At 41.0% G+C, this 26,113-nt stretch overlaps 2 protein-coding genes across 3 annotated transcripts in view; one reads left to right on the top strand and one right to left on the bottom strand.

Moving 5' to 3' along the window:
- Window positions 1-26,113, top strand: part of RSRC2 (arginine and serine rich coiled-coil 2) — a 220,960-nt gene that overhangs the window by 176,155 nt on the left and 18,692 nt on the right. The gene's annotated exons all lie outside the window — the stretch shown is intronic.
- KNTC1 (kinetochore associated 1) overlaps window positions 1-26,113 on the bottom strand; it is an 86,370-nt gene that overhangs the window by 57,538 nt on the left and 2,719 nt on the right. The window contains exons 3-25 of one of the 2 annotated variants that reach the window (XM_083589657.1): window positions 25,129-25,249; window positions 24,539-24,654; window positions 23,670-23,742; window positions 23,236-23,313; window positions 18,581-18,615; window positions 17,762-17,872; window positions 15,390-15,483; window positions 13,441-13,493; window positions 12,427-12,539; window positions 11,731-11,788; window positions 11,537-11,635; window positions 11,260-11,303; window positions 11,100-11,165; window positions 9,797-9,872; window positions 9,362-9,487; window positions 8,713-8,802; window positions 8,068-8,133; window positions 7,245-7,306; window positions 4,930-5,041; window positions 4,395-4,538; window positions 2,460-2,516; window positions 2,278-2,379; window positions 1,897-2,010 (exon numbers count right to left, since the gene is read on the bottom strand). In XM_083589657.1, coding sequence (XP_083445783.1) covers window positions 1,897-2,010; window positions 2,278-2,379; window positions 2,460-2,516; window positions 4,395-4,538; window positions 4,930-5,041; window positions 7,245-7,306; window positions 8,068-8,133; window positions 8,713-8,802; window positions 9,362-9,487; window positions 9,797-9,872; window positions 11,100-11,165; window positions 11,260-11,303; window positions 11,537-11,635; window positions 11,731-11,788; window positions 12,427-12,539; window positions 13,441-13,493; window positions 15,390-15,483; window positions 17,762-17,872; window positions 18,581-18,615; window positions 23,236-23,313; window positions 23,670-23,742; window positions 24,539-24,654; window positions 25,129-25,249 — 2,010 coding nt within the window. Of the gene's footprint in view, window positions 1-1,896; window positions 2,011-2,277; window positions 2,380-2,459; window positions 2,517-4,394; window positions 4,539-4,929; window positions 5,042-7,244; window positions 7,307-8,067; window positions 8,134-8,712; window positions 8,803-9,361; window positions 9,488-9,796; window positions 9,873-11,099; window positions 11,166-11,259; window positions 11,304-11,536; window positions 11,636-11,730; window positions 11,789-12,426; window positions 12,540-13,440; window positions 13,494-15,389; window positions 15,484-17,761; window positions 17,873-18,580; window positions 18,616-23,235; window positions 23,314-23,669; window positions 23,743-24,538; window positions 24,655-25,128; window positions 25,250-26,113 lie in introns of those variants that run through there. The other variant, XM_083589658.1, reaches the window with a different exon arrangement.

Below are 26,113 nucleotides of genomic sequence, written 5' to 3'. Positions count from 1 at the left end.
GAAAAAAGTTTGGACACCCCTGGTTTAGTTGAACTCAGTGGAGCTTATTCCAGCAGATTCCACTTAGACTTCTGAGTAGGGAGGCAGATGCAAGTTGACCAGTAAATCACTTAAACTACTCTTAAATTAGTTGAATATAAATTAGTTGAAAATATATTAAATACAATACATGGACGTTTATTTAACGTTTTTATTAAATCTACTACTTCCTTACATTTTAAGACCCTCCACCATTGCAGGAAGCCTCATCAAGGCCCTCAGCTGCTGTGGGGAAGTGCAACGCACCCTCTGCTGCTGTGGGGAGGTACGGCGAGACCCTCAGCTGCTGTGGGGAAGCACAGTTCACACTCCACCGCTGTGGGGAGGTATGGCGAGACCCTCTGCCCCTGCAGGGAGGCCCAGCAAGGCCCTCAGCCATCGCAGATATATATCATGATATATAAGATACTGTGATATTTAGCTAGTGATATATTGTGATGTTGAAAACCAGATATCGCTCAGCCCTACCCCTGAAGTAGAACACCAAGGAAGATCTCCCTAGATCTTAACCTCCAGTCAGGACAATGGGAGCGGGAGCTCTCCTTCAAGTATTTTGGTTCCAAGTCTTTTTTTTTTCTTTTGACCCACCAGTAAATTGGGAGGGGGGGCGGTGCTATGAAATCTGGCCTTTCTCCTCACCACCTTTTTATTTCACCATAATGTGTTTTTTGTTATGATTATACTTGAGGTATTGATGTAAACTAAAGTAAAATTCAATAAAATATTAATAAAAACAACCATAGTTTGTCCGTTAATACATGACTACTTAAACCAAACTATGCATTCAAAGCAGCCCACTCCATCTGTTCCAATTTATTCCTCACATTCGACCCCCCCCCCTTCAAGGAATGCATCGGCTCCCACAGGAGGAGAGCCATCAATTTGGATGGCTTTCAAAGAGGATTGGGCTAAATGGCTCCTAGCCAATTATGGCTCTGCTCTGCCGCCACAATCAGAGACAGGGATGCTTTAGAATACCAGCTGCCAGAAACCACAAGAGGGCAGAAAGCCCTTTTACCTAGTTCAGATCCTGCTTATGGGTTTCCTGCATGCTTCTGGTTGGCCATTGTGAGAACAGGCTGCTGGTCTAGATGGGCCATTGGCCTGACCCAGCAGGCTCTTCCTACGTGACTATAGGATCATAGCCTCACAACAACCTTTGAGGTTGAATGGCTTAAAATCAGCCAGTGTATCTCATGGGAAGCAGTGATTCAGATTCCGGTTCCTTCATCTGAGTCCAATATTCTATCCACACTGGCTCTTCTAACGGCTTTTCAGAGATAATTCTTCTGGAGGCTGCAGCTGGTGCAGGACATTACAGCCAGGTTGTTTCCAAGGGCAAACTACCGCCTGCATGTAACACCTTGCTTGGGGAATTTGCACTGGCTTCCAGTCTGCTACCAACCCAAATTCAAGGGATTGGTACTTGAGAGACCTCATTATCCCTTATACACTCAGTAAATCACTGCAGCCAATGGGAGAGTTTCTCCTGAAGTTCCAAAGATCTCAGAAGCCTGGGCACTCCACAGTAACTTGGAGCAGGCTTTTAGTGCAGCTGCCCATGTTCCACAGAATAGCATTTTTGTTGAGATAAAACCCACTATCTGCACTTTCCAGAAACAGCTGAAGACATTTTTGTTCTGTTAGGTTTCCCCAGCTGGATCGTTAGGATTTTAGTCTTGTTTGGTATCTATTCGTTGTTTTTGTGTTTTTAATTATCTTACATGTAAATCATGACTCAGTGGCATAGAATCCCATTAATAAATTAAATGTAACAGTAATATTTCATTCTTTCTTTTTACCAAAACACACACACAGGCATCTACACAGAGGTTTAATGCCACAAATTTACTGTACCTTTTCAAAGTCGCAGAGGGCCAGCCTGCAGTTGTATTTCTTATAGAGGTCCACCAAGCCCTGCAGAGCACTGACTAATTCTGCTAAACCACGTACCTCCTCACCATCATGGTCCTGAAACACACAACAGTGAAATTTCCCTGCATCAAAATTATCCTTCTGCACTTAACAGAAACATAAAAAAGGAAAACTACTAAATTCTGGAAAATTGTGTGCTTTCAAAATTTTTCATTAATTAAAATAAATGCAATGGGGTAATTTGCTTAACAGGATAAATTAAGAATATGCTGCCCCTCCCTCAAATTCTAAACACATGTGCATCTGCACAAGTATAGGCTCACACTTTCCCAAACATGGGTTTCATGAAAGCAGAATCCTTACCAAAGAAACTCCATGCCAGGAAGATGCAGATCCAATTTCACCTGGATCTTTGCTGATAAAAAACACCTGTGCCATTTCAAGTCCATTTTCTGGCCAGTTAGCCTGTTTTGAAAAATGAAACATTAGTGACATTTTTGGAGAGAGGCAATATGCAGGGTTTTACAGGAGAATTACTACGTTACCTTGTCAATTAACTCAAGGTTTCGTGCTCTTTGTTCCAGCCACTTTGCTATTTTTTCCTGGAAGATAAGGATCAAACCAGATGAGAGAGAGTGACAGAGAGAGAGAGAGAGAATGAGAATATCATAAAACTGTAGAATTGGAAGAGACCATGAGCGTCATCTAGTCCATATACTAAATATGTATATCCAGTGCTTTTACATGATGGTCCCTTACAGGAGAGAGAACTAGAACTTGTCATCAGGCCTTACTTAGCTACCATGGACATTGTATAAGAAAAGGTAGTTACCCGCTTAGGTATAACAGGGCAGCCATCCTTTTCTCTATACAATTCCCTAGCAACAGGTCACACATTACGATGTACAGCTGCTACTTGGATCATTTAAAAAGGCATCTCACTCAGTGCTGTGCTTGCTAGCTGCTATAGGCAGCTTGAAAATGTAAAAAGATTTAAGAAAAAAATGTGTCCCTCAGACCACCTTACAAGTCATAACCTGTTAGATAAGCTGTAAGAAATTCATTGATACGCAGACAACTCCCAGTACCTATGTTCCAATCAAAGCACTGGTATGAGAACGGCAAATCAGGTAATTTCACATCAAAATGCATAGTGAACAAAATAAACCCCTATCCCTAGCAGAGATGGATTACCCAGAGCCGTGAGTTCAATTGCCTGAGCACCAAAACAGAAGTAGCTTTTCCACTCACACACCAGGTAAAAGCAAGGCATACAGAAGGGCAGGCCCATAGCTTTCAAACTATTTTGTCTTGTGAAAAATGCATCTAGCACCAGGGTGAACAAAAATGTATTATGTATTTTGATTTGGGTATCCACATCTGGCCTCGACTTAGGGCATTAAAAAAAAAAGCACCATATTTTTCGCTCCATAAGACGCACTTTTTTCCTCCTAAAAAGTAAGGGGAAACGTGAGTGCATCTTATGGAGCAAATGGTGCTGCGCAGAGAGGTAGAGCTGCGCAGCACCCCTTCAGCAAAGCGGGAGGAGGAATGGAGCCCCTTCTGTTCCTCTTCCTGCTTCGCTGAAGGGGCGCTGCGCAGCTCTCCCTCTCTGTGCAGCGCCTGTCCTGCAAAGCCAGAGGAGGAACAGAAGAGACTCCTTCTGTTCCTCCTCCAGCTTCGCAGTGACGCGCCTGTCCTGGAAGCTGGAGGAGAAACAGAAAGGTCTCCTGTTCCTTCTCCAGCTTTGCTGAAGGGGCGCTGCGCAGAGAGGGAGAACTGCGCAGCGCCCCTTCAGTGACGCGCCTGTCCTGGCTTCTGCCTTAGCCATGCGCAGCCTCTTCGTGCAGGGGGAGCTTTCATCCTGCTGCCCTGAAGAGGCTTGGTGCGGTTATCCCAGAAGCCAGAACAGCCACACGGTATCCCAGAAGCCAGATCCCTCTTGCTGTTCTGGCTTCTGGGATTCAGAATAATTTTTTCTTGTTTTCTTCCTCCCAAAACTAGGTGTGCCTTATGGTCTGGTGCGTCTTATGGAGCGAAAAATACGGTAATCCACTTTCAATTCACATTCTTTTCCATAATTTTATATGCTAAATTTAGTACTTTAAAAACCCAACAGGTATTAAATTTACTTCAATGTCCTTTAAATATTAAGGAGTATTTGGACAAATTTATTGCAGCTGTTTTCTATCACAACTGTTGTGCAACCTGTTGTGCAATCTCCACCTTTACCAGAGCTTAAAATTACCAGGGCTTAAAAATAAATAAAGCAGTGCATCTGCCTATTCACCAATCTTCACTAACTGAGATCTTAAAAAGACAGAGGATGAGAAATCTCCCCACCCCCATAGGGACTGCATGCCAGTGTCAGGCAGACCCAGAGCACATTAAATTAGACCAAGGACAACATGTGGCTCCTGAGATGTGGGTTCTTCACCCATATTTTATAAGGATCCCCCTTGTCTCCCATTAGACCCTACCTGTCCTTTGGGTACAACACGCCTTACAAAAGGAATGATAACATCCTTAAACCACAGGCATAGTTCTTTGAGGGAAACTGTTGTAGGGATTGTATTAAGCAACTTGTCCAGCATTTTCACATTAAAGTCACCTTCGAAGTCTTCCTGGAGAAAAGGAAAGAGATTTTCACAACCATCAGACCTATAATTGTGGTAGTTAGTGAATGGCTTGTGATTATATGCAGCTGCTTACTTAAATCAAAGACTATCAGGTCCATGTGGCTCAGTATGGTCAACTCTGACAGCAGCTCTCTGAGGCACCAGACAGAGGGTTTTGCCAGTCCTGCTACCTTTGTATCATACAAAGGGGTATCCAAGCCAATCTAATGGACGTGCGGTGGAGTCGTAAGAGCTCTTGAGGAGCTGCAGCCAAGATCAGGCAACGCATGTAGCAAGGTATCTCATAGATACTTCAGGAACACAAAACAGCAGTGGGGAGGAGTGTGGCAAGGACAGAGAATGGTGCTGACCACTGGAAATATCCAAAACCGTTTACCTGATGCCTTAGCCAGAGGTACTGGGCAGACATGAGATTTCCTCCTTTTATCTGTAAAAGGATGTCCCTGAAGAGGTCCTCACTGTTCAGAAATTCAAACCAAGCAGTTCCACTAGAACCACAAAAATTGAACATTGAACCATAGCCCAACAAAAACATAAATTACAAATACGAAAACAGAGGTGCAATTAAGATACAGAAGATTCTTCCTCCAAAAATGTGTTCAGCTTTGAACTTTGTAACCAACCGAAGGTTTTGGATTAGATAACACACACACACACACACAAAAAAGAAAAATCGAATTATCATGGTACTCTGCTGGCTGAGCCTTGCTTATAGATTCAAAACATGAATTATAAACACTTCCTGTCTGGCTGCCATGGTGAACGGCTGCACCCATTACACTTTTCATTACATTACAGTGGTACATCGGGTTAAAAACTTAATTCATTCTGGAGGTCCGTTCTTAACCTGAAACTGTTCTTAACCTGAGGTACCACTTTAGCTAATGGGGCCGCCTCCTGCTGCTGCTGCGCCGCCACCGTGCGATTTCTGTTCTCATCCTGAAGCAAGGTTCTTAACCCGAGGTACTATTTCTGGGTTAGCGGAGTCTGTACCTGAAGCGTCTGTAACCTGAGGTACCACTGTACGCATCTCCGTGCAGTTAATCAAGGATAATATGGGAGTAATTATCCTCCCAACCCCGCCCCCCAGGCTGGGGGGGGGGCAGCTCAACCCGCAGTTCATCCAATACCTGCTGCCCACCCAGAAGGAAGAGGGGGCAGGGGGCGCTGGGTGCAATGCACCGCATGTTTTCGGCAACTCTCCAAAGCTGTCGCCATGAGCAGAGGAAAACAAGCCCCCTCGGGAGAGGCTGGCCCCCCTCGTCGGTTCCCGGAGCTTGTTTACCGGTGATCTGCCCTGGCTGGCATCCCCGCAGTCAAGGAAGATCTTGATAGGCGACATTTCCCAGCGTGGAAAATGCACACCCCCTCCCTCCTTGCTTCCCTAGCAGGAAAAGGAGATAGTCAGAAAGTCTATTTACATCTCTTTATTTCTGACTTTGCAGCACGACAGAAAACATGACCGAACAGCTCAGTCTTCAGCAAGCAAGTGGCAAAGACTTCCTTTACATACGCAAGAGGAAGGTCTCATATTACACACACAGCAAAGACTTTTGAAGCCTGTGAACTTCCGGGAAGATTCTTTCCCACAGCTAGTCACATCATGTGATGTTTTCACCAAGCTGCCAGTTTGCAGCTGCGTTGCTCTCATATCGTAACAGTTTTCGGCAACTCTCCAAAGCTGTCGCCATGAACAGAGGACACCTGATTTTTTAAGATGAAATTTGGACTTAATTAACAGGCATGCTCTGAACTAGGGGAGACAAAGTACTCTGCTAACTGATTCAGCCACTGGGTACCAAGGATTTGACCTGGAAAAGGATTATCGTCGCAATTGGACTGGTATGTCGGAACAGAGGAGGGATGAGTCTCCATTATTCTTTTTGATATATTTTGCATCTGCTGTTTTATTTGGCAAATTCCCCTTGAAAGACTGACTGCCTGATTGTTTGAAAATGCAAGTGGAATTGAAAGAGTATCTTGCTATCGTTATGGTTTAACTACAAAACTGACTGTGAAAATTTGATGAAGGTTTTGGCAAAGACTCTTAATGGAATGATAAAAGAATTTATGATGGGAGTAATGGTGTTCTTGTTGAAGCAGTAGCTCGTTAGCAGCTGGAATGAGACCAAAGAAGGGAAGTTTGGATATATGCCTGGCGCTAATGGCGGAAGGCCAGTCTCCCTTTGTCTTGGCTGTGACGCACTGTCTATGTGTGCAGAAAACGAAAGTGAAGGGTCGCCAAAGAGAATGTTGGATTACAAAAGAGAAGGAAAAGAAAGAAGAAAAAACTGATTTCACACAGAACTACATAGGGAGGTTCACCTGACGCCTTCATTATATATTTTCAGAAGCCAGGCGAAAACCTTCCCCTTCAACCAGGCCTTTGGCTGATTAATATTCTACAGCCTTTTAAATGTGTCTGTGGGAAGGGGGGGTATTGTTTTGCTGTTGTGATCTACTTATTTACTTGTTTTTATCCTGTATTTTAACTGCCCCGAGATCTTAAGATTAAGTGGTATATAAATCTTAATAGGATTTTTAAAAATTCAAATCCCCATTATTTTTGTCTTCTATAGTCTTGCAAAATAGAAAAAAATTCTACTACAGTTAATATACATCATTCTAGAAAATGTTATAATTTACACATGCACAAACCCAAAATCAACACAAGAAAAAAACAAGATAGACCTGAACATCTCTGATCCAAATGCTCCACAAAATGTAGTTAGCTTTGCTTGTGCCTTCATCACCTGGAGGGAAAAAAACACTGATTTTTGACAAGAAAAATACTTGGATGCACATTTAACAAGAGATCTGCCAATAGACTGACAGATTCTTCAGAACTGCCAACTCAGTATTCCACTGTGCACAATTAGGTTAGAGGGTATCAGGGATGGGCTGAGCCTTTTTAGCCTTTTCTGGAATCTCCTCTGAAAATGCCACTTGCTCACATCTTGTGGCATTCTAAGCAGATCCTAGAGGGGCTTTTGCTTTAATTCTGCCAAAAAAAATTTCTATTGGGGAGGCATTTTTAAAATTATTAATCACCTTTTACATATATCTCTCAAGTCACAAAAACAGCTAAAATATTTTGAATAGCACTTCACAAAAAACAGCTAAAATATTTGAATAGTACAAAAATGACTGGAAAAACTTGAAAAACAATACAAAATGAACACCTAAGCCTTTTCATTCAGTTGGAAAATAGCTTTTATATGTTGCTATTCTTTACCATGTTATTCATTAATTGTTTCATTACTATTCTCATTATAAACTACCTTGTGAAGGTCTCCCCTAAAAAGTAGAGCAGAAATGTATTAAAATAAATTTAAATGTTTCACTCCCTTGTGCCCTTGACAAGAAGACATATCAGTGCCCCGCCTCACAGCCTCTATACACTTGCTAGAGGAGCCAAGCCAGAGTGTAGAGGCCAAGGTTCTCTTTCCAGTTCCTCATTTCACCCACATCCCAGTAATAATTTAAAGATCCAGGATTGTTTGATTTTCATTACCTCTGTAAGAGATGCTGGGTCCCCAGTCAAGAAAGGAGCAACAGTTTTGTCACCTCTCTTCAGGATCTGAAATGATAAGTGCTAAATTAACTTGCAGTCCAATGCAAACATTGTAACAAAAAAATCTACACGGGTAGCTGTAAACTAGGTTTGGTTCTGGATGTCAGTGACCAATATCTAGTGCTGGAGCAGGGCCTCCGCAAGAGAGCTCTAGAGGGAACTCAGCAAACAACTCTTAACCCAGCTTAGAATCTCCCTGCCAGCCCCTGCCCTTCTTGGTCATCTCCTGGGCCATTGTTCTCAGCTGCAATTTTTGACTCTTTCGTCCAAAGAGACTTCATCCTACAGAGACATCTGGTGATAACTTCCCAGAGGCTTCCCACCAGATGCTCTGTCATCTTCACTCTTAAGGTCTGGGTGAGCGAAAAGAATCAGGGTTTGAGGCAAAGCCAGTAATGTGGCTGGAGAGGTTGTCAGCAACCCAGGTGACACTAGGTACTTTACACTGCTTTAGAACTGTAGCAGGTTCTTCCAGGCCCTCAGCTAAGCTTCGATTCTCCATGGGGTCCCACACCTCTTCCTCCAAGATGGGTCTCCCAAGGCCCTAGTCGAGTAGGATGTGTGAAAGCACCTATCAAAACCTACCCTGCTTCTAGCATAGTTCAGCATTTCCCGAGCACTTTCATATATTGGCCATGGTGTATTTATGCAGTACTCAGTCACAAACTGGTTATCCTATTTAGAAGGAGAAACAATTAAAAACACAGAATAAACTTATCTTCTAAACAGCTTAAAATAAAAACTTATCACATACATCCATGTGCAAATTATCTACTGCAAGAGAGCTACAGATACACATGCACAAGACACGCATAGAGTTTGGCTTCTCCATAGAAGGTGTAGCGGTATAGGCTCTGAACCTGGTAAGGGCTAATAAACTGCAGCTGAATCCTGGTCAGATGGAGATCCTGTGGGTGAGAGGTACTTGGATCCAGAAAACAGGTGAACTGCCTTTATAGACAGAATTGCACACCCTCTGAAGGAACTGGAGCATAGTGTGGGAGTACTCATGGATCCATCACTGATCACTGGAGGTTCTAGTTGTCTCTGTGACCATGAGTACCTTTTACCAGCTTGGGCTGAAATGCCTACAAGAGCTCATTGAAAGGGATATCCTGGCTATCAGCAGCCTTGAGGCTGGAATGCTGCAGTGCACTATGTAGTAGGTCGCTTAGATATTTTGTATATAAAGTGGTATAAAAATGCTTTTAAATATAGTAGGATAAATCCATACCTTTATTTTATCCAGCGTTTCTTTAGCTTGAGCCACAAGTTCTATCCAGGCTGACTGGCAATCTCCGGCAACAGACTCTGAAGCCAATCTCTCCAAAATAGAGATCATTTTCACTTTGTAAACGTTCTGTTGTTTTTTAAACACACACATAACACATTATTTCCCCTTTGGAAAAAAAAATCTTCTTTATTTTCAGAGTAGCAGGCTTGTCTAGTATTGTCAGAGAAAAATTTGCAGAACATTTGTTTATTCTTTACCAGTCGCTTGCCTCCATTAACAATTTTGAAATTTACATTTAAAACTCCTGCTGTAGTGGGTAACTGGAATGAGTAGGCATAGAAGCTACCAGAGAGAGCTTCCTTGTCTACTTATTTCATTGTGGTTTTGCAGTTGGCAGTAAGTGATGAGGTACGATTTGCAGACAAAGTCCTTTACCTCAACATCCAGTCCAAACTGAACAGCAAAATTCTCAGCTTCAGTAAATTTGTGCTTGTGAAGTAAACGGCTCAGTCTAAAAAGGGGGAGAAAACGAAGTCCCACTTAAAAATGGTTACAGCCAGTTAAATCTATTCATCTAATTACTTACACTCACTTGAGTTACATGATCACAACCTTGGGCCGGTGGGAGGGGGATAAATAAATAGAGTGGGAGAAACCCACTCTTCATTATACACCTTTAGGCACCAGGAGAAAATGTTCCTCTTCTCCCAGGCCTTTGGCTGATTGACATCCAATCCCTTTTTAAATGTGTTGCGGGAGGGGGATTATTGACTTGTTTTTGTTCTTATTTTTATTATGTATTGGGGGGCTTATATTGTAATTTTATGTTGTGAACCACCCTGAGATCTACTGGCACAGGCTGGTATGCTAACTAAACTAACTATTTTCCCACCACCAATGCACTCAGCAAGGCTTCTCCACCACAGAAAAAGCCTTATAAGGAACGGTTCAGGGAGCAGGGATTGTCAAGACAGGAAAAGAGGAGATACGACAGCAATCTTCAAATATGTAAAGGGCGGCCACAAGGAAGATGCAGCAAGCTAGTTTTCTCCTGCTCTGGAGGATAGGACACAAATGAATGGTTTCAAGTTATAAGAAAAAAGATTCTGACTTAACATCAGGAAGAACTTTCTGACAGTGGAACAGACTCCCTTGAAGGATGGTGGACTCTCTTTCCTTGGAGGTTTTTAAGCAGAGGTTGGATGACCATCTGTGACAGATGCTTTAGTTGTGATTCCTCCATTGCAGGGAGTTGGACTAGATGACCCTAGGGGTTCCTTTCAGCTCTACAATTCTACAATTAAATAACTGAGGACTGCCTTACAGAACCACCACATAAGGAAATATGACCAAACCTCCTCACTCTCTCTCCAGCAAGCAGCTGTGGTAGCTGAAATTATCTGACATTAAGACAAGAAAGAAGAGCTATCTATGCAATCATTTTAGTGATTATTTTCTTAGATGTAAAGAAACTGAAAGCCCATTTCATTTACCTTTACGGATTTCTATCTGGAGACAAGTTTCTCTTCCTATGTTCTTACTGGGAGAATGAGTCTGCAATTAACTCAATAGGACTTACATATGAGTGGACACTTATAGGATTGTAATGTTAAGCATATGTTTAACTCTTTCACTTTGAAGTTAATGAGGCTTACGACACACTTAACTTTGGCTCTGCCATATCACAAGTACCAAATTTTCTACATAAGCAGTAATAGAAGTCAAAATATATGTATACCTGTTCTCAGGCAAGGCTTCAGCTAAGCATCTCAATACCAGAAGTGAGACTGGATGGTCTGATGCCCTAGAAATGAGTGTGTGGTTTAAAAAAGAGCTTTGATAACCATCAAAAATAAAGCAGCAGCTTTTTATTGTATTTTATTAAAGTGCAAACTTACCTTTGGTTATTTTCATACATTCCTTCCAAAAAGTAAATTGTATCCTGCATGGGAAACAATATGTAGCATGTGCCTTAACTGTACAAGATGTCAAAGAAATAAACAAACTACTATCGGACTTTTAGAAGACATCTGAAGGCAGACCTGTTTAGGGAAGCTTTTAATATCTGATGAATCACTGTACCAAATCCTACAATACTTAAACTCTGACTTGGATTTCTTTTTACATTCCCCCTCGTCAGCCTTACTTAGAATTGAAGAAAAGAGAAAAACATACCGTATTTATTCCACTCTGAATCAATGAAGAAACATTAGTAGTTTCCAAAGAATAGAGCTGGTGCATAGTAGGCAGTGAAAACACCACGATGTTCCTCATCTACAGAGAAGTAGTGCAATTAGGATAATCCTAAAGGATGCTGCCAAAATACAGGCACAATGTTTTGAAGCTTTTCTTTGATAGAAGACAATTACCTGTTTGCCATCATCAGGGTTTGTCAAAGCAACTAGCTTAAGACTGGCAATCCCCTGTCTTAACAAAAGAAGGGAAATGCATCAACTAATGACAAAAGTTATGAGCCATCACCATTTACATTTTATTTCAGCACTTTAGTTATTTATTACATTGGTATCTCACCTTTCCTCCAAGGAGCTCAAAGTGGCATAAATGATTCTCACTCTCCCTATTGTATTCTGTGATGTAGGTTAGTCTGAGAGACAGTGACTGGTCCAAGGTCACCCAGTGAGCTTCACGGCTGAGTGAGAATTTGAACCCAGTTGGATACTCTAACCACTGCACCATGCTGGCTCCATCAGGAGGGGGCACCAAGTTGCCTATCCTTGCCATATGGAGACAAGAAACCTGTGGCCCTGCAATGATTATGGATTCCCAACACCCCTGTTTTTCAGCATGGAACATGGCTACTGGCCAGAGATGTAGTTCAATAACAACTGATTAGTCACACAACACATACACACAGCCCATTCCTAGGGATGTCTGCTCAGAAATTAGGTCCTTCTTTCTTCCCAGGAGCTGATTCTGAAGTCAGCGAATACAAAACTTCAAGAAAGTGGGGGCATCAGCTCTGATAAGAGGCTAGGGGAGGAGCCATTCTGCTGTGGCACACCCTTTCATATTTCTCAGCAAGTATGCTATAATCCTGAATTTACCCTGCAGCTGCTGAAAAATCCGATTCTGAAATCAGAAGAAATTCTTCAATGTGAACAGAACAACAGCTCCAAATCATGGTAAGAGTGCAAATATTCCACAAAGACAAACCATTCTACAAGAAAAAGAAAACAAAAGTGTCATTATGATGTAACTAATTAAGACCTATTACCTTTGACTATATGAACCATGAAAGTATACATTTGTAATACTTAGATCTTTCATACTATGAAACAAACATTTCTATTTTGGTGGATAATTTGTCATGTTCATTAATCAGGGCTGTCAATGGCTTCTGTCCCTTCATCGTTTCCATTTTTTCTCCACAGTGCACATCTTCTCTCACATTGGTCCCACATGACAGGATGTGTTGCTAGTATGCAAAAACAGTCAAGTTCCAAGAATCCCTAGGTATGCACCACCAAATGGTGGAGACTTCAGGCACTGATAGCCAGGTGCAAAATGTGCATGGCAAATTTTGAACACTGGAAATCCTACTTGTGGACAAATTAACCATTTCACAAAAGGAGTATCAATCGGGGTGGGGGGGAGGCTCACACCTCGACATGCTATCCTTTTACTGACTTTGTTAAGACAATCGAACAAGGTTTTCACCCTCCATCAAGTCATGGAACCTTATCGAGAAAAACTTTCATTTGACTGGCTTTTTTGAAACATCTAAAACTAAAACCATCAGCTGCTATTTTTCCTTCTTTTCTACTAAACTCTATATTCCTTGTATGGGTATGCTTTGTTACTTGAAATTAAAAATCAATTAAATTAAAAATTTAAGTAGTCTTTATCTTAAACATTCTTAAAACATAACCAAAGTTTAATATATTAATTAACCATTTAAATAAGAGCTCATCATGGTTATGAATGCCCTGAATTCCACTGGTGGAAACAAACGTTTTCTTACTAATTGTCCATTTGCCAAATACTGAAACTATGGAACATAACCTTATCCAGGAGCAATCTGTAAAACTGGGCAACAAATAAATCAAAATAGCACTTGCCTCATTATCCAAGACAAACAATAATTCATCTACAACCTGAAGCATTTTTGCAGCTGTAAAAAATGTAAAAAGGAAAAAAGGATGTAAGTCTGTTAATTTCTTGCTTTAAAAAGTTGCATTTGAAATAGAAACTGTAAAATAGGGGTGTGGAACCTGTGGCCCTCCAGATATTACAGGACTCCAATACAGCCCTAGCCAGTAGGGCCAGCAGTCAGGGAAGTTTTTTAATGTTTAAAATTTTATTATGTTTTATATATGTTCAAAGCTGCCCAGAGTGGCTGGGGCAACCCAGTCAGATGTGTGAGGTACAAATAATAAAATGATGATCGCATTGACCATGATGAAGATAGTAGCTGCAGTCCAGCAGCATCTGGACAGTCACAGAGTTCCCCATCCCTACAGTAAAACACCTGGGGTCTCTGAACAGAAACTCTAGGGTCCTGAGGCCCTGAGCGTTGCCCTGGGGATTTACCCTGGGGATTTAAGATGACCATTTAGGAAACAGGGTCAAAGCTAATAAAGATTTCAAGAGACAAATGTACCTAGCTGTCGTAACCTGGGACCCATAACTTGGGACAGATGTCAAGACCCTCAGCTCAACACAGCACAGCATGCACCTATGCTCGCATTCTCTATCGCAGTACATGTTTCTCAAACACAACTGACCTCACTAAGCTTGCTAAATGCTAAGTCTGTATAAGCACATTCTCACAGTCACAACTACAATGTATCTGTGCCATTGTCTTCTATTGGAAATGTACTGGAAATATAGGCATCTCTCTCTTTCCACACATGTAATGCTCATTAAATCCCAAAGCCAGAGATGTCCAGTATCAATCAGATAATCTGCCAATTGAGTAAATGAAGGATTTACACTGTAGAGTAATAGAATCATAGAGTTGGAAGTTTAAGCATTTTCTCCCTGCATCCCCACCTGAGAATATTTCTGTCTTTTTCCTAGCAAGCAGGGCCTCTTTTCTTATCAGCTTAGCAAAACACACCAAGAGCTCATTGCCCTTCGCAGACTAGAAACTTCAAAGGCATTTGTATGAGACAGAAGAATAGTGAATCTATAAACTTTGCTCAGAACTATCTGTTGCCACTGTATTGCTGGTAGATAGGGGCATAATTTTTGTAAGCCAATCAAGCTGATCATGTTCTGTTATCCAATAGTATTGCTGAAAAGAATCAATCACAAATTAATCGTGTAAAGCAAAAGCTATAAAGAGGTTTTGAAATGTATGCTCGGAGTCCATAATTCCTCTGGATCATTTATTCTTACAACAGTCTGCAATAAATCTGAACCCTTTCCAAGATGCTACTTGCCTTTATTTGGCTAAAAAGGACTGGCTATTTCCAGACCCCCTTTGTAGGATAACACACTTAGGCAGGCATAACCAGGTGCACAAATATAAGATGGAGGACACCTGGATTGTCAATAGTACATGTGAAAATATCAGGTCTCTGGGTGGTTGCTTGCAAGTAAACAGCCAGGACTCCAACCTGTCTTTTCCAGGTTTTATTTAGTGCAACTATGTACAGTTCAGAAATCCAAAGTTCATGTCTGTGTCAGTCACTTGCAGATTCCAGGAGTGGCTCCCCCCCCCCCAGCATAAGAACTTAGAAAAAGACCTAAAGGTCTTAGTAGACTACAAGCTGAACATGAGTCAACAGTGTGATGCAGCAGCAAAAAAGGCTAATGCTCTTCTAGACTGCATCAACAGATCTATCGTGTCTAGATCAAGGGAAATCATAGTATTTCCACTATTCCACCTTGGTCATATCACGCTTGAACTGCTGTGTCCAGTTCTGGCAGCACAGTTTAAAAAGGATATTGACAAGCTGGAAGAGTATGGAAACAAAGGCTTTTAAATAAATATCAAAGGTCGTGGGAAACTAAGTCTTTGAAAAAAAGAGTTCTTTAGGATGCCTATGCCTGGAAAACATACCTTCAATCAAACTTGAATCAGCAACACTTTGAATGCTTATCTCCCTTTTGTTAGGATTCACCTCCCACACAGACATCACACAGTCACCTGTACCCTTTTAAGAAAAGTATTTGTATCAGAAACCTGCATTCTGTTTCACAACAGACCTAATCAGTGATTCTCAAGATATTTAGTTCTTATGAAAATCATTATAGGCACAAAGATTTTAAAATTGTAATAGCAAGTTGGAACCCTCTCCCACCCCAATTTCTGGGCTCAGCATCACATTTTTGGAAGACTCTGGGCCACCAGTTGCTGGTGGATTTTTCCAGTGCTGCTTTGAATTGCAACTGCTACACACATTACAAAATCCTTCTGGGCCATCTAGAGGAGTTGGGAGCTGGGGGCCCTATTATGCAGTGATTCTGCTCCTTCCTCCCGGGCCATATCCAGAAAGTGGTGTTGGGGGATGAGTGTTCAGACCCCTGGGCTCTCACTTGCAGGGTGTCTCGGGGTTAATCCTCTCCCCCATGTTTTCAACATGAATATGAAGCTGCTGAGAAAGATCATTGGGGGATTGGGCTGGGCGTTCACCATTATGCAGATGATACCCAGCTCTACATCTCTTTTAAATCAGAACCAGTGAATGCAGTAAAGGTCCTATGTGAGTGGCTGGAAGCTAACTGATTGAGGTTGAATCCTGACAAGACAGAAGTATTGTTTTGGGGGGACAGGGTGGGCAGGTATGGAGGTCTCCATGATCCACTAGTATGATCTTCACTAGTATGTATATTTCATTGATAATTATTCACTGATGAAGACTTTATTCCGAAACAGTTGAACTATTCTGGATGCACTGTCTTGCAGTTACTTGTATATTTTGTGAGATGTGTTGTATGATATATATTGTTTTGAAGTGGCTTATTTGTATATTTTGAATGACATCATACCGATTATATATTTACTAACAGTTATTAGTCAGCGTGTTGCGTTTGCTTTTGTAGACTGTTACAGGGAACCAGGCAGAGGGCCTTCTCGGTAGTGGCACCAGCCATGTGGAAAATCCTCCCATCAGTTGTCAAGGAAATAAACAACTATCTGTCTTTTAGAAGGCATCTGAAGGCAGCCCTGTTAGGGAAGTTTTTAATGTCTGATACTTTATCGTATTTTTAATATTTTGTTGGAAGCTGCCCAGAGTGGCTGGGGAAACCCAACCAGATGGGTGGTATAAATAATAGAAATAATAAAATTATTACTACTATTAAAATCCCCTTTATGGAGAAGGTGCTTGGAACCCAGCTGTAACGTGCATGTAGATCACTGCACATATCACATTAATATATCATCACATTAATGGGTTGTCGTCGTCGTCCCCCGAGGATAAAAATGCCAGGAAGCTGAAATTAGCACTTCCAGTGCCCATACATCTGAACAGGAACTAGACATTACTTTCATGCCCCAGCTCGCCAGACCTATGTAGTGTTATAAGAAAAACTGCTCTTTTTCCCTTATGGGGTACCCAAGAGCCTGTTTAGAGTCCTTATGTAGGTTCCCTATCGGTAGGAGAAAATAACAGAGGCCAACCAGAGTATTGAGAAGCAAGGCAGCTAGTAAGCCTGATCTTTATTAAACTGTTGCAACAGGGGCCTCCCTCACCACGTGCAGGAGGAAGAGGAACCCAGAACAATGGTGTGCAAGCCCTTATATAGACTTTCTGAAATTGCCACCCTGCAAGCCTAAGACCACCCCCCAATACATCATACATACATCACAGAAGGGGCAGCCTACAGCAGAAGCCAGGATACCAGTAATGGTCACTGATTGATTGATAATGGTCTCTGATTGCGTTACCTGGGCAGTCTGGCTACTCTTTTCAAACACAGATACACCCTTAAGACAGGATTTGTGAGCAAAGAGACAATGGGGCTTTCCCCATTTGCCTCCCTTGCTGCAGAGGAATATTTGAGGTCATTGGGAAAGTCAAAAAGGCTTCAGGACTGCTTTCCTGCACTGTTCCAGACATGTGGTTTATATACTTATGTATGTGTTTATGTGCCTTGTAAGTTTATGAACATTTAATTTATATATTTGAGACCTTAAATTCTTATAACACTAGGGATATTCAACCGTGATGTTGCCTGTCTCTGCAACAGCTAGCAATGAAGTGGCTGGGAAAAGGAAACAACCATCACATGACACATTTTGTGGCCTTAGACATATTAAGACAAAAAGAGCAAAACACACCTGGGTACAAAATCTCTCAACAGAGAGATGGGAACACATAAGAGGGACTACAGAAGCCAAATATTTTGCACACATCCTGAAGTCAGCACAGATTGCTGCAGATAAACCCACAGGAAGTTCACAGACAAAGGTATTCAAATAATACTTACCCCTATTATCAAAGTGATCTTGTTAGTTGTGTGCTTAGTTGTGGAAGTCAGGAGGCCAATGGTGTGATAGTATTTTGTAGAAATAAAACATGTTTCCACCTGCCCTTGTAACTGTAAGGTAGACAAATAGCCACTCACAGATTTTACTTTTTGTTAAAGTGGTAGAAATAACTCACAATCGCAAGAGAAATGACAAATTAATTTGGAGGAGTAACTTGATTAAAAAAACCTAATGAGTTATTTAGCCAAGTAGTTTTATCAATTACATTTCAGATATTTGGATATGGATAAAAATAGCATTTCTAAAGGAATAAGGATGCTTGCTTTATTTATTTATTAATAAGGTGGTGCACGCATGTGTTGCAGCAGGCATCATCATAGAAGAGGCATTCCCTCCGGCCCATGAGAGAAGTTGGTGCTTGCCATCTGCTTTCATATAGGGCAGACTTTTCCATCAGGGTCAGAGATCTCAACCTTGAATCTGGCAGCTATCCTTATAAGAATGTTAGCAAAGCTCTATGAAATCTCTTCAGCTTCCTGGAACAGGGGAAGGTCTCTCCTTCCATCAATAGAGTGATGCAAACAGTTCTTTGCATCGTCCTGTTCCTGAGGTAAGTGGAAAGAATAACTTACTCTGCTTAATCTCCATCACAGAAGAGCAGTGGATTACAAATGTGATATATTAATTCATTTTTAATATGGCAATTAACATTTTGCATCCCTAGTAGATCTGTACACACACCCAGTACTATGAATCACAACCAAACTATTTCAAAAACCAAAACACAATATATAAGATATAGGAATGCTCCCACTTGCCTTCTTTGCAGAATTGAAGTCCAGCTTGTCAATTGCTGCATAAACATAAAATGTGTGTTGAGAAAAGCAACATTACATATCTATATTTTAAAAGTATTTTCTATTGGGCTGTTGTAGTCACAGATTCAGAAGGCAGATTTGATTTCTGTAAACTTTTTACTGATCACACATTTATTAGCCTGGCCTCTTTTTTAATGTATACTTCAGGAAATTTGCAGTTGCAGTAGCTTACTACAATAACTTATAGTATACAAACATAAAGAAAGAGTCTTGGAAGCAGTTTAAGACTAACAGCTTAGTGTAATTTAAGCTTCCATGGACTAGTGTCTGTGCATCAATGAAATCTAATACCATGATATATCAATCTTTGAAAAAGTCTCATTACAGCGGTACCTACAGTTACAAATGGGATCCGTTCCGGAGCCCCGGCCGTATCCCAAAAACTTCATAACTGGAGGCACCCTTCTGCGCACGCAAGCGGAGCAATGGAGCAATTCAGTGCCTGGGGCAAAACCCAGAAGTATACACTTGCGGGTTTGCCACGGCCATAACCCGAAGATTACATAACCTGGAGGTTATGCAACACGAGACTTTTTCCTTGCTGGTTATAATACTATTGCAGCACAACCCTAACCATGTCTACTCAGAAGTAATTCCTAGTGAATTCAATGCAGCTTCCTCTCAGGAAAAGAGGTTAGGATTGCAGCCGGATAACTCATCTACTCCTCTGAATTTTATCTAATAAATAAGCAATAAATATTGATACTGTTATTTAAAATAAAGATAGACAATAACATTCAGTTTTTGAAAATCTGCATGATCAAGAATATAAAACAAAACACTTTGGATAGATATATGTTGAACAAAGAAAGAAAAATATTGTCATAAATACTAGATTTAGAACAGATCAAAGGCAAAATCCACCACTACCACCATCACAGATCAGTTCATACAATCCGGACTAGAGCATGACACAAGTATGCTTACAAGGCAGGTAGCTCCAGATGACTCAATGGCCACATTCACATGCAAAATTAATCCACAATTTAAAACTACATGCAAGAGTTGAAACAAAACTGAACAACCCACCTGCACACACCTCCCCCCCCCCTCTCTCTCTCTCACACACACACAATTCTCCTCTGAAAAGATTGTGAGGATTTGGTAGCATTTAATTTGAATTTCACAAAATCCCAGATTATAATTGTGAAGAAACCAAAAATCTCAGTTTACAACAAACTCTGGTTAGTTTCAAAATAAGCCAACATCAAGCCATGGATTATGAAGACAACTTGTTAAACTAACCAGTTAGTTGCAAACTACAATCTCTGGTTAATACACCCCAACAAGCTGTGATACTGTGAAAGTAACACTAAATGTTCCTCAAGTCCTGCTCAAGGTCATGTGAAAAGTATCCTGCATTCATTTATAAATATTACAATTGCAGCAGTTGTGTGGTTATCGTTGGCTCTCTAAAGCAAACATATTGAAATTGGTCTGCATTGAATACGCAGACCAAGCACGCAGACCTAGTGGTGGGAGGAAAAAATCCTTAAATAAGAGACACGGGGGAATGATTAATGGACTTCAATATCTGTACACTAATGCGCAAAGCATGGGAAATAAACAAGATGAGCTTGAGCTCTTGGTACAGCAAACTAAATATGACATAATAGGCATCACTGAAACCTGGTAGGATAAGTCCCACGATTGGAATGTAATAATGGAGGGATGCAATCTATTTCAGAGAAACAGACCAGACAAGAAAGGAGGAGGAGTGGCGTTATATGTCAGGGATGTGTATACCTGTGAAGAGATCCACGATTTAGAACCTCAAAGCCAAAGTGAGAGCATTTGGGTCAAAATTAAGGGAGAGAAGAATAACAGTGACCTCATTGTGGGAGTTTACTATAGATCCCCAAGCCAAACGGAGGACATAGATGATGCCTTCCTGGAATAGATGGCCAAGCATGCAAAAGGAAGGGAGATAGTAGTAATGGGGGACTTCAATTACCCGGATATTTGCTGGATGTCAAACTCAGCCAAGAGCATAAGGTCAAACAGATTCCTCACTGGCCTTGCAGACAACTTCATTGTCCAGAAAGTGGGAGAAGCAACAAGAGGAACAGCCATTTTAGATCTGGTCCTAACCAATGTTGAGGACCTGGTTAGTGGGGTAGAAGTGGAAGGATCATTAGGCGCGAGTGATCATGCTCTTCTGAAGTTTACTATACAGCGGAAAGGAGCAGCCAAGCATACTAGGACTCAATTTCTTGACTTTAAGAAAGCCGACTTCATAAAACTTGGGGAAGTGCTGGGTGAGATCCCATGGACAGTAGTACTAAAAGGAAAGGGAGTTCATGATGGCTGGGAGTTTGTTAAGAGGGAGATAGTAAAAGCACAACTTCAGGCAATACCAATGAGACGGAAACATGGAAGGTGCCTAAAGAAGCCAGGGTGGCTATCTAAAGAATTTTAACTGAGTTAAGATTAAAAAAGGATGTGTACAAAAAATGGAAAAGGGGGGAAACCACCAAAGAGGAATTCAAACAAATAGCCAGCACGTGTAGACACAAAGTCAGAAAAGCTAAAGCATAGAATGAACTCAGGCTTGCTAGAGAGGTTAAAAACAACAAAAAAGGCTTTTATGGGTATGTTCGTAGCAAAAGGAAGAACAAAGAAACAGTGGGGGTCACTCAGAGGAGAAGATGGTGAAATGCATATAGGGGACACAGAAAGGGCTGACCTCCTCAATGCCTTCTTTGCCTCAGTCTTCTCCGATAAAGAAAACAATGCCCGACCTGAAGAATTTGGAGCAAATGATTCAGCAGAGGAAACACAGCCCAGAATAACTAAGGAGATAGTACAAGAATACTTGGCTAGTTTAGATGTATTCAAGTCTCCAGGGCCAGATGAACTGCATCCAAGAGTATTAAAAGAACTGGCAGATGTGATCTCAGAACCACTGGCAGTCATCTTTGAGAATTCCTGGAGAACAGGCGAAGTCCTGGCAGACTGGAGGAGGGCAAATGTTGTCCCTATTTTCAAAAAGGGGAAAAGAGAGGACCCAAATAATTACCGCCCAGTCCGTCTGACATCAATACCAGGGAAGATTCTGGAGCAGATCATTAAGCAAACAGTCTGTGAGCACCTAGAAAGGAATGCTGTGATCACCAATAGTCAGCATGGATTTCTGAAAAATAAGTCATGTCAGACTAACCTGATCTCGTTTTTTGACAGAATTACAAGCCTGGTAGATGAAGGGAACGCAGTGGATGTAGCCTACCTTGATTTCAGCAAGGCATTTGACAAGGTGCCCCATGATATTCTTGTAAAGAAGCTGGTAAAATGCGGTCTTGACTATGCTACCACTCAGTGGATTTGTAACTGGCTGACTGACCGAACCCAAAGGGTGCTCTTCAATGGTTCCTCTTCATCCTGGAGAAGAGTGACTAGTGGGGTGCCACAGGGTTCTGTCTTGGGCCCGGTCTTATTCAACATCTTTATCAATGACTTGGATGATGGACTCAAGGGCATCCTGATCAAATTTGCAAATGACACCAAACTGGGAGGGGTGGCTAACACCCCAGAGGACAGGATCACACTTCAAAACGACCTTGACAGATTAGAGAACTGGGCCAAAACAAACAAGATGAATTTTAACAGGGAGAAATGTAAAGTATTGCACTATGAGAGGCACAAATACAAGATGAGTGACACCTGGCTTGAGAGCAGTACATGTGAAAAGGATCTAGGAGTCTTGGTTGACCACAAACTTGACATGAGCCAACAGTGTGACGCGGCAGCTAAAAAAGCCAATGCAATTCTGGGCTGCATCAATAGGAGTATAGCATCTAGATCAAGGGAAGTAATAGTGCCACTGTATTCTGCTCTGGTCAGACCTCACCTGGAGTACTGTGTCCAGTTCTGGGCACCACAGTTCAAGAAGGACACTGACAAACTGGAACGTGTCCAGAGGAGGGCAACCAAAATGGTCAAAGGCCTGGAAACGATGCCTTATGAGGAACGGCTAAGGGAGCTGGGCATGTTTAGCCTGGAGAGGAGGAGGTTAAGGGGTGATATGATAGCCATGTTCAAATATGTAAAAGGATGTCACATAGAGGAGGGAGAAAGGTTGTTTTCTGCTGCTCCAGAGAAGCGGACACGGAGCAATGGTTCCAAACTACAAGAAAGAAGATTCCACCTAAACATTAGGAAGAACTTCCTGACAGTAAGAGCTGTTCGATAGTGGAATTTGCTGCCAAGGAGTGTGGTGGAGTCTCCTTCTTTGGAGGTCTTTAAGCAGAGGCTTGACAACCATATGTCAGGAGTGCTCTGATGGTGTTTCCTGCTTGGCAGGGGGTTGGACTCGATGGCCCTTGTGGTCTCTTCCAACTCTATGATTCTATGAATCTATGAATACTACAAACCAATAAAGATTATCAAAGCCAGTGCAATTCAATTAATACGCATAATCAATTACCACTTAAACAAAATCTCTTGCTCCTGCAGTATTAAGATGTTGGTGCTCAGCACATTACAAACCTGAGATTCTAATCATTACAGAAAGCAGAAAGAAAAACTCCATCTCTTACTACATGTTTCCATGCAATGATGCACAATTAGGCTTTAGATCTAAAACAACATTGTCCTACCTTCCTGAGTTTTGGCAAATGGGAGGTGCGTAATGTAGAAGAAGCCACTGTTTGTGAGAATAAATGCATGGTAGGTTCCTATCAAAATAACCAAAGACAAGGTAAATATCAAGAAGTCTTCCCAGCAAGGGTTATCAAATTGTGTCCATGTGATCTTCTTCAAGTAAAGGAACTGCCACCTGGCATCTCTAAACATGAGCAAATAAAGGAAGAAAACTTGGTTTACACCAAGGTAATTGAAATCAAAGTAAATAAAAATAATCAAGGGTGCACAAGTTGAAATATGATTAAAATTCACAGAATCAAGTTCAAATCAGCATCATATAAGCATCCTGTATCAGGCAGAATTCTATGGCATTACATTTCCTCCCCTCCCCCACTCAACCTGAGCTTACAAGAGAAAAACCTGAGCTTATTCAGAAAAAATATCGTACCTGTATCTCCATTATCTTTTTCTAGAATAAGATTCAGATAAGTCCTGTCATCTGAAGATCTTTGAACCAACATCTAAACACATTTTTAATTTAAAAAAAGGTTATTAGAATGAGTTTCAAAAAAGCAATGTAATTTACACCACATATTAATTTAATCCTACTCAAATCATGAATTTTGTAAATTACATTAGTATCTATTAGTTTAAAATCAGTCAGCACATCAACAGCAGAAATTCACCAGGATACCAAAACTAAAGTTCAATTGTTGAATATATGCTTCACACCCATAAGTCCCACAGTTCAATTATCAGCATCTCTAGTGAAATAGACCTCTGATAGCAAAGCAGGAAATTCAACTGATTTGATGACACTGGACTATTGATGTAACTGGGCTGGAATGGTTCAGAAGTAACACTGAACTATGGTTTAGTATTACATACCAAGCCTCAGGGCTCACACACTCTCCCACACCTCTTATCTACTATGGTTACTTGCTATATTTAAATCCAGACAAACTATGGTTAGTACTAATTATGGTTTAGAGAGAAAGCCAACTTCAAACAATAGTTTACAATCCTACCTTATTTCCCTAAACTATATTTAACCCTAACCACAGTTCTTGGACAAAATGAGTAACTACAGTTAGCTGAAAATATAAGCAAAAGCTTCCAATCTCTTCCTTGCAATCAGCAAAAGGAGGAAAAGGAAGGAGGCAATACGTGAGCCAAAGCTCACCTAGGTTTATCCCCAGGGTTTAGTGTCACATATCAATGCGACCAGTATGAGGCAACTTACACTTCATATATTTAAGAACGTCTAAGGCAGCTGCATATAGTTATATAGAAGCAAAAAAGAAATAAGCTACATACATTAGTTAACAAGGTTTGCTTTGTTGATACATGAATCAGATGTAGGTTTCCACTTCTCTCCCCAATCACAAGAAACTGTGCTTCTTGACACAATCCAACAACTTCCACCTCAGTCTCTAAAAGGTTTTAAAAAGAAGTATTCAGATACCACAACGGGTGACTATATTCAGAAATGATGATGTATTATTACATAACGAGATGAAGTGAATTTTTGCCTCATACACTCCTCTGCTGTGGGAAATACTAGATAGTTATTACTGTCTTAACAACTCATAGGTCAAAAGATGGCAAAATTATTTTGACAAACGTTTAAAAATTTGGGCTATGTGTCTATAATATACCAACATTAATACTGAGAGCCACTGCCCTGATCAAGTGATTTTATAAGGGCACGACAACACCAGGCTGATCTGTTTCCTTCAAAGGGGAAAGAGTTCCTGTGTTCAGGACTTCAAAACCATATCACAGAACATGCAAAACTCCAGATCAGAGCACAGATTTTAATTAAGAAAACAAACTGAGGTACACTACGTTGAAAGTTCCAAGTATTCAATTTATGGCTGCTTCAAGATACAAAATGGTAAGCTCACCAAACTGAAGAAACATCTTAAGAGACTGGCAAATATTATCAAGCACCACCACTGTTCTGTCAGCCACCAACACACATCCATCACTGGAGGAACAGCCATATAACTTTGGGTTAGACAAAACCTGACCAATAAAAGAAAGCATCTGAACGTAAACAGAACTTATTTACAAATACAAACAGATAAGCAGCCTGTCCAGATTAAATTGTGTGTTGTAACTTTCTGTGTGTATCTAGCACAAAATCTAGCATCTGACTGGACTGATGTCTTGTCTCGGTCGTGGACCGGATGAGAGCCAAGAACAGGGTGGATTTGATTTAAATAAAATCTATTTAAATCACAATTTAAATCACTAGTCAGTAAGACTTGATTTAAATCACTATTTTACAGAAAGGCTCATTCTTGCTGGTATAATCTTAATATTTACAACCAGATTAATGTTTCATTTTTGGAATAATAAATTATCATAGTGATAATTTACTGATTTGGTTATACTATTAGAAATACATAGACCGATAATTATGAAATTGTGATGTTTAATAAGTTAACTTCATATTTGGACAACTTTTCTGCTGTACTTTATTGGAAGGAGGGGAAAAAACCAATTTCCTTAATAACAATTTAAATAATTTATTTAAATAAAATGATAACATAGCATATGTATCCATGTTTGTTAACTGATGTGGTTAAACATTTTTTTTAAAAAAACTTAGACCTTACACACAAATGTAATGGAATCTAAAAGGGGCTATATCTCCCAGCAGCCCTGGCTTTGGAGAGGCTGGCCTTTCTTTTTCTAGAGTGCGGGGGGGAGGGGGGAGATACAGTTGGTAGACCCAGACTGGAACAGGCTTGCAGAATGAACAGCTGGAAAGCTGGAAAAGGGGAGCAAAGGACTGGAGCAGAGAAGTTCAGGGATTCCTGCTGCAGGACTGAAGTTCCAGGTAGACTTTATTGTTTGGACAATGTCAGGCAAGCTCTGGGAAGA

The sequence above is a fragment of the Podarcis filfolensis genome (genome assembly GCF_964270895.1).
Source record: "Podarcis filfolensis genome assembly, chromosome: 16".
In the NCBI taxonomy this organism is placed as follows: Eukaryota; Metazoa; Chordata; class Lepidosauria; order Squamata; family Lacertidae; genus Podarcis; species Podarcis filfolensis.
Note: the sequence above shows the minus strand (reverse complement) of the source record. Positions and strands in the feature narration are given on the sequence as shown.